The 8590-nt window shown below is 37.2% G+C and overlaps 2 protein-coding genes across 2 annotated transcripts in view; one reads left to right on the forward strand and one right to left on the reverse strand.

The window, feature by feature from the left end:
• Positions 1-924: 924 nt before the first annotated feature.
• LOC132162501 (regulatory-associated protein of TOR 1-like) lies at positions 925-6737 on the reverse strand. Its single transcript, XM_059572736.1, is given in 18 exon segments — positions 925-963; positions 1104-1179; positions 1451-1495; positions 1497-1572; positions 1655-1990; positions 2094-2660; positions 2888-3083; positions 3215-3568; positions 3754-3864; positions 3943-4026; positions 4237-4338; positions 4509-4587; positions 4670-5050; positions 5124-5272; positions 5398-5514; positions 5615-5773; positions 5863-5945; positions 6635-6737. Coding segments are annotated over 18 exon segments (3057 nt in total).
• Positions 6738-7626: 889 nt separating this feature from the next.
• The window catches only part of LOC132162502 (large ribosomal subunit protein bL21m-like), a 2497-nt gene continuing 1533 nt past the window's right edge, over positions 7627-8590 (forward strand). Inside the window, exons 1-2 of the mRNA XM_059572737.1 lie at positions 7627-7671; positions 7804-7869. Of these exons, the coding sequence (XP_059428720.1) occupies positions 7627-7671; positions 7804-7869 (111 nt within the window). The remainder of the gene's footprint in view (positions 7672-7803; positions 7870-8590) is intronic.

Below are 8590 nucleotides of genomic sequence, written 5' to 3' on the forward strand. Positions count from 1 at the left end.
ATGTTATTGCGGACTCCATCTCACTCATCCCGGCTTACTCATCTTGGGAGACTCCGAAGACACACAAAAATGTCAACTTTTGTGCTCATCATGTAGCATTTTAAGCCGCGGCCAGAGCTTATTTTCACATACTTTTTACTCCTCCATCTTTTTTCATTTGTAACGGCAAAGATTCACTTTCCCATTATTTTCTTTTGCTTGCTTGTTGTTGGCTGTTTTATCTGGTTTTTAATGAAAGTCTTGTTAAAAAAAAAAAAGAATTGTTTATTTATTTTAAATGTATATTGTTTTTTTTTTTTAAAAAAAAAGAAACAACCTTTCGGTTTTGGAGTTGGGCTTTGTGACGAGACCCGAGATATCCAGTTTAAACCCATGGAAAACCGGGCGAATTTTGTAACTGAGCTGAACTAGTGTCTATTGCGAACAGTTGGTGCCTCCACGCTCTAAGCCACCGTACACGCGAACTCTTCTTCGCGAACACCACTCTCCCTTCCTCTCTGCACCCAACCAATCAAACCCATTGCATCTCAACTCGGCAGCTGTTTAACCGTGCGGCGCAATCACTGGTCTCACACTCGGCATTTCTCCATTTTTGGTGTCGTTTTTATTGGATAGAATTGAGTTTCATGTCTTTTTTGTTGTTGTAGATTGGGTCGCACCAGTTCAAGGTGAGCAATGGGGATTGCAATTTCACCGAGAGATTGAAGTTCTGCGAGGTGAATGACAAGGTGGGTTGCTCTTGAATTCGCATATATGTTCAAATGCAATGATATGTGTTTTGTAGTGTTGCGTTGTTGATTGGTAGGCGCAAAGATATCGTTTTTCCTATTAGTTATGAATAGGATAATTGGGTTTTTCCTTGTATTGATGAACTTCGCACGCCCTTGAATTGAGAGAATGCAGTTTTACGCTTTTGTTTATTCTTCAGATTATAATCTTTTCAAATTCGGATATTTCCATCAGCTGCATCATAGCCACATATCAGAAGTTAGATCAACTCAAAATTTCAGACATTACAACAAAGAATCCTCTGCAACCATCATGAAACTAATTAAAACACAAGCATGAAGCAAGCTGTCATCAAGATCATTTACAAGGCAAACCTTACTAATTCTTTTTTCAAGAAAATCATGATTATCAAAACTGTTGAGTAAGGCAGCATCCTCATAATTCCATATCCTATTAACAAACTAAACAAAGATGGTTGATATCCCAGGAAGACACAGATTAGGATATCACAAGACAATGAATAAAGGACTCATGACATTCACCAAAAACAATAGAATAAAAACAAAAACAATTTTAAGGCCATTTGACTAACAAACAATCAAGCAGATAAAAATTCTCATTTCTATCACATGGAATTTATGAAAGATACAAAATCAACCCATTTACATTGATGCGTAAAGTGACAATCAAAAATATATTATGATAAATGAAAGCTGCTTACCTGATTCGTTCACTCTCACCTGCAGCAATAACAATAGGAGAGAGTTTGAAGCAATATTGTTTTGGAACCAGTTTCGAACCTCGTATCCCAGCTAGCAATTGGATTATTAAGCTTGCTAACAGCTGACCCAGAAATAAAAATCACATTGGATCCATAAGCCTACACAGATAATAAAAGGAATTAATTAAAAGAAAAATGACCCACATGAGTGCTGGCATTTTGCTATGTGCTCCAACGCAAATTTCTCCTTCTCCTCTCTTCTAGCCAGTATTTCTTCACTATCATCTGATGCAGTAAGAAGTGGCTTGGAGAAGTAGCCACAACTCCAATTGTAGATTGTTGATTGCGGAAGTAGGCTGTGTTCTGAAGCCCCAGATGATCCCCCAGCACCAAGAAGTGGGTCAGCTAATCCTGTCTCTGGAGAATTCAACGCATGAGGCCTGAACTCCAAGGAATAAACTCTTCGCATTCCCATTCCTGCTAAATAATTACGCTGAGGAGGGCTAACAGGAGGTGTTCGGAAAGTTAAAGGCAAATGACCTGGCAACAACAGCATAAGTAAATAATGATTTAAACCGTAAAAACAAGGCAAAAAAAAAAAAACCTAAATCAAATTTTAGTAAAAGATATCTCATGAATTTACCTCCTCTCATCTCAAACCAAGAAGATGACCGAGCTAATCCAGCAAGAGGAGTTGGAGATGCTGCTGTGGGCTTGAAAGGTTTTGCCACTACTTGCTCAATCCCTATAATGGACAACACCCGTCGACCAAGATTGGATATGCGTGGAGATGGATCCTTGGCTAATGTACACATAGCCAACACGCATTGTGAATACATTGCATTGTCCAATGGTTTTGACCTTGAATGGTTAACAACCACATTGCTGACACCATCATTCAATATTCTAGAATCAGAATCATCAGATAAAAGAGAACCATACATAATGCCAGAAGTAGCAAGAGGGCTGCTGATGGAGACCCTTCCATCTCTAATCACTGATGGATTGTCATTGCTGACTCTCAATAGAGAACCAATCTGGGATGAAACAATATTTAAATTACCATATCCACCACTACTACTACTACTATTGCTGCTTATATGAGCCAAAGAAGGTAAAGAGCTAAGTAGAGAATTAGGCTGTGGTTTCCAATATGCAGCAGCAATTGACTTGAGATGCTTGTTGTGGCCAAAGGCAAAGCGAGACAGAGCTGTCAAGAAAAAAAGAAATCAAGGCTTAGTTACTTTTCAAAGTTGCTATCAACAGACTCCATTTACCAGAAATCCCCTTAAAACCATTTTGAAGAATCCAGACTCCTCACTTTTCATCCAATCACAACAATAAGTTCGTAATTAACAAAAAAAAAAACAAAAAAATCAAGATGCTGAAGACAACCAAACTGGATTAATACAGAAAATGGATGACTAATTCACATACCCACAGCAACCTCTGCCCTAACCAGTGGGCTTCCATCTGAAACAACACTTAAAAGGCTTCTAACAATACTAATCTCAGCCTTAATCTTTTCGTGATCATCACATTCTTCATCTCCTCCAACTCCAGCACCATCACTACATGCATCACCCCCCATGTCAAGCAGGGTGCCAAGCGCAAAAACAGCACAAGCCCTAACCTGAAATAAAAAAGAAAAAAAAGAAAAAAGGATAATACAATTAAACATTACAATTTCACTGCAAAATGGAAATCACCGATCGCTTAAGAGGAAAAAAAAAATATAGCTCTCAAATTAGTAAGATGGTAAACCTCTGGCTGGGGCTCAGACAATAGAGGAGCATATATAGCAGGGGCATCAGCCTGCAAACCCATTATTTGGGCCTCTGAGAAATCCTCCCACAGCTTTCCCATACAGAGGCAAAGCCACTGAAGAAATAAGGGGTCAGCCTGTGCATCGCTTGGTGTTGAACCCTGAAGGTGCTTCAAGCAGACATGAATCAAACCAGCTTCGATACAAGCTTCCTGGCCCCTTCTGTGCCCATCCACAATTACAGCCAAAACAAATGCAGCCATTGCACGCTGTTCTGGATATGCTTCCATGCTATCAAGAAATCTAATGAAATATGTATGACCCCCATCCTTTACCAGATCAACCTGACAAGACTATCATCCCACGAGACAGAACAACATAATCAACATCTTGTAAATATATATTCTTTGAAAGTAATCAAAATAACATTTTAAGGCGAAAAGCGCTACTCAGGTACACATAGAGTATAAATAGCAAATTAATTTTTAATAAACAAACTAAATTAGCTGAAATAATATGAAGCAGATTAAGGTAGTACCTTATCAAATGCAAGAATTTTAGTCCATATGAAAACAAGAATTTGCCATAGTTCTGGTGTCGTCGTTTGCAACAGCTTCAGGACATATGGAAATATTCCAACAGACAAAGCCTACAAAACACATAAAGTCGTGAAGTTAATCATGATATTAAACACCACTAACTTAGTAAAGAGAGAAGCAACAACTACCAGATCGACGGCCCAGGGTCCCATATCAAGGAATCTTCCAAGAAGAACCAGTGCCCGAAATCGATGGCCTTGACTACGCAAAACCTGCAAGAAAGTTAATTTACAGGCTTGTTATTATAATCAAAGAATAGTATGAACACCAAAACACCGACTCAATGAAGAACAAAACTCCATTCTGCACAGAGAAAAAAGCAAGAATTGAGCAGTAAATGAGTCAAAACATACCCACCAAACTAAAGAAAATAGGACTCAGCAGGGAATTTTTTTTAAAAAAAAAATCATGAAAGCGCACACCTGAAGGACAATAGGCAATTGCTCTGGTGGTTTCTTATGTTCGGATCCATGATCGAGCCATACCTCAAAAGCCGTCAATTGTTCAGTGAAAAATGGACTAGGCTGAAACAAATTAAACGTGTGCTAGTTAAGTAGACCAAAAGAAAAAGAGTGTAATTATGGTTAACAAAAGCATCATTCATCATAATGAAATTAGTATTTAAGCAATGTTCATCATATCTTGCAAGCCCAGAGTAAGAAATTGAAACAAGAACAAATCCCAAGGAACACACCAGGAACTCCGCATTAGGGTCCTCAATCAGTGATGGAAGCTGCGAAAGGCAGATCTCAGCAGCCATGTCCCATGCATCCCTGCATTGTGCATAAGTGAGTGTACCAATTGAATTTTATAAACACGAAGCTGAATAAAAAGTTACAAGTATCTTCTGCGTACCACATATGATGCAGATGGGTTGGTGGCAAAATAGGGTAAGAGATGGGGGAACAATTAGCAGCACGCATAATTCGCTCCGCAAGCAAAAAATTTCGAAATAAACTGGCAACCAACAAATCTTGCCTGAACAGTTTCTGGAAAAGATCTGCAGCACAAATCCACAAGTTAAATGAAAAGCTAAAACCCATGCTATGGTGCATCAAATCTATATAGAGTGAAAAATTACCATGAGGAAGAACATTCCAGGCAATTGTGTCAGTCACAGCTGTAAAAATCCAGTTCAATTCACCGAGAAGTGTTTTCCTGTCATTCTGCCTTCCAGGAATTTTATCTATAAGCGAATAATCTAGGGAGTCACGAAGCAAGGACCGTTTGCAGAACCTAGGAGAAAAAAATGTAACAATCAATACATAGAAAAGCCTATTGTACCACCAAAAAGGGAAATAAATTTCACCATCTTAATGCCATCTTTATAGGAGTAGTGAGGCAAGAAGTAAACACATCAGCGGGAAAATCAGCACTCTGGGGAAGAGTCTCATGTGCTTCACAGGCTGCAAGCAGAATGCAATCCCTTGAGGATCCAGAAGCACCCCAATCGTTAAGCTATCAAGAAATAATCAAAAAGTCATCTTTACAGAAAGAATAATCATAACCTACATGATGGCTACTACCAATTACCCAATAAATAGATTCATGGTAAAGACATAGTTGAATATATATATATATACCTCATTGAAGGCATTGATAATCATCCCAGCAGCAGAGCAGTCAAAAACATATATTGATGGTGTCTTCAACCAGGAATCAAGGTCACTGATTGGCAAGGGGATATACTGCGTATAACTCTGCAACAAAAACATGAGTCAGAGAAACATGGCAAATCTAATTAATAACGACAACAGAACATCAAAAAAAAAAAAAAAATGGTAGAAAGCAGTAACAAACCCTATTAAAGAGCCAAATTTCGCCTTTAGCAGTTGGTTTTGGTACACCATGTCCATTATAATGGAACAGAACTCTCTCTGACTTGGCTGCTGTGCGACACGTATTGCAAAGTTTCTTCACTTCCTCCACAGTAGGATCAAGTTGATACTTATAGCGAGCCTGCTTAAGTTTCAATAAGTTCAATTATTAGGTTAAAATGCACAGATAAAGCAATATGTCAAACAGGTACATGCAAAAAATGTTCTTGCCTTTGGTTGCCACCTTTCGTACTGAATGCTCAAGGTTTTCCCAATTGTCTCAAGTGCTTTTTGAGGTGCCATGGAAAAAGGATCTGCAAACATGGTAGAATATATAAATTGAAGAAAGTAAAAAGGCTTCTAGCCATGAACACTTCTGAAACAAAAAAATCAACTTGTTCTAGACATCATGTTTCATTTCCATGCCATAAAAAGGCTTGGTTTGTAATTCTAAAGATAGCTAGAAGGAGTCCCAAATCATTGCATTTTTCTTCACTTTTGTGGCAATCAAACAATGCAACATGCTAAACCGCAAGTACCAGAAATGGGGGAAGATACGTAAATAGTATGAACAGTATAGATAAGCGCAGCACAGGATTCTTCAACAAAATTAGAATTGAAAAATACTGCTACTGAACAAGGACACTGAATCCCATTTAAACACATTTTATCATTATTATAACTTTGACAAACACAGTGACAATGAATTCCTTTTAAACAACCTCTTCAGCACATCCCATAAAAAAGGTGCAATTTAGGAAAAAACATTTGCCAGTATTATAAGAAGTACTCACTAATTACATGACTAATTAATAGCAAATAGCAGGAAGTATTTGGAAGTCTATCACGTGATAGTTCAGACTGGAAAGATCGACACCTTAAAATACCAACCAAATTAAATGAAAATAAAGTTGACAATACACTAACAACCAATTAATACACAAACCAAGAAAAAAAAGAAGAAGAAGAAGAAGAAGGAAATGATCAGCAGCTTAAAATGCACCTATCCAGCACTCCATTCTGGCACAAGGAGATATCTTGATTACATCAGGTGGATCCACACTAATATTTAAACATAAAACTAGAGCGACACATCCCGTCTTCATCTGTGCAAAAAATTGGGAATTAATCCAACACAGACATGCATATATATATATATATATATATATATATATATAAGACAAAACTCTTAAGAGAAGAATTAGAGAAAATATATTGGCTCAATTTCTCGTATTGTTCATTGAAAAAAAAAAAAAAAAAGCAGTGCCAATTATAATTAAATTCTAATTTTGAACATGGCTTTGATTTTTTTTTTTTTGACATTTTCTTTTCAGCTTTTTAATTAATTACTTCCAAATATACCATCTTAACAGCTTCATCATATATAGACATTCAAAATCAACCCGGGCTACCTAGACATGTCATCAAAGCTAGCTAGGGTCTATTTTAATTAAAAGGTTAACCAAAAAATTTGTAATGATTACCAGAAAATTATAATTATTGCTGACTCCAAATCATTTAGAGCACCCTGGTGCATCAGACAACTAACTGTCATATCAATTATCAAAGCAATTTTGGAAATCCTCTATTCTGTTCAAAACTCAGTATTTCCACATTTTTAAAGATGCTATTACCAATAATGAACGTAAAACTAAAACAATCAAGTAAAAAATTAGACAGTCCAACTTCTCAACTTCCAGACCACAGATGACAGAACCAATTACCTAATTGAGTAATGCCGCTTTTATCAATCAGTTAATAGAATTAAAACCTAATCTAGCCCACATTTCGTAGCATTAGATTCCCCAGACACAGGGAATCAGCGGCGCATAGAGACTAATTAGCCTGAGAAAAGGGAGAGAAAACCAGAGAAGGAGCTCTGAAAACCCTAGAACCCCAGGGCCCTGAAGCGGATGATGGAGTACTTGGAGGCGCATATAATAACCAAAAAACGAAATATCTCGATCCAAAATTAGGCTTTTGTGAGTGAAGGAAATGAATAAGACTCTGCGTGTGCGTATGCGTATGGGCATGCGTTTGGTGTGTACATTGTGTTTGTCTTGCTTATTTTCTTTTTTCTTTTTTTTTTGTTTAGCTTTCTTCTATTTGTTCCTGTTTTTCTCTCTACCTTGTATATTTTTATTACACGGATTTATTTCCTATATTTCCCAGATATCTTCCCACAGTTATCATGAAATAGGCAAGCTAGGCAAGCATTTGAACAAAGGGAGAATCAAGGTAAAGTAGAGAAAGGGGTTTGGGGAATCAAGTTCCCCCACTCTCCACATGAGAAATGCTGGAGTGCATTCTGCTGACCATCCACCCACCATCTGTGAGTAAGCATCTTGATGTTTTCAAAATAAATAAATAAATAAAAATTTAAGACTCATAGATGGTGAGTGGATGGTCAGCAGAATGCACTCCAGCATTTCTCCTCTCCACATTCATTCCAAATCCCCAATTTCAAATCATAATCCAGAACCCTCTATATAGAAGACAACCATCTCCATTTTAATATTTCTGAAGGGACAGAGGTTGACCTAGAAGTCTCAATATTCTATGAAAGAAAAAGCATTAATAATTTCACAACCTTTTCTCATCTCCAGCTTTTCTTCATTCATTGCTTTTTGTGCACCATACACTGTAAAGAAAGACTGAAAAAGAGTAATAACACTAGCTCGTGAGAACGCATTTCCAAACCATACAAAACAGGTCTTCCTACACTGTGGAATTCATGTCTTCCTATATATATTGATTTAAAATCCATCCAATGGTACATGCTATCCTTTCTTCTGCCCAAATTCCATTTTTCTTGCCATTAAATCATCTTCATTAACTGCTCAGAAGGAAAAATAAAAATAAAAAAATTTCTTGGTTAACTTTATAGGGCTGGACTGATAGCATTGCTTCTTGACTTATCTTGGACTCATAAAATTTCATGTGCGGACATTTGAAATAA

The sequence above is a fragment of the Corylus avellana genome, chromosome ca9, assembly GCF_901000735.1.
Source record: "Corylus avellana chromosome ca9, CavTom2PMs-1.0".
In the NCBI taxonomy this organism is placed as follows: domain Eukaryota; kingdom Viridiplantae; phylum Streptophyta; class Magnoliopsida; order Fagales; family Betulaceae; genus Corylus; species Corylus avellana.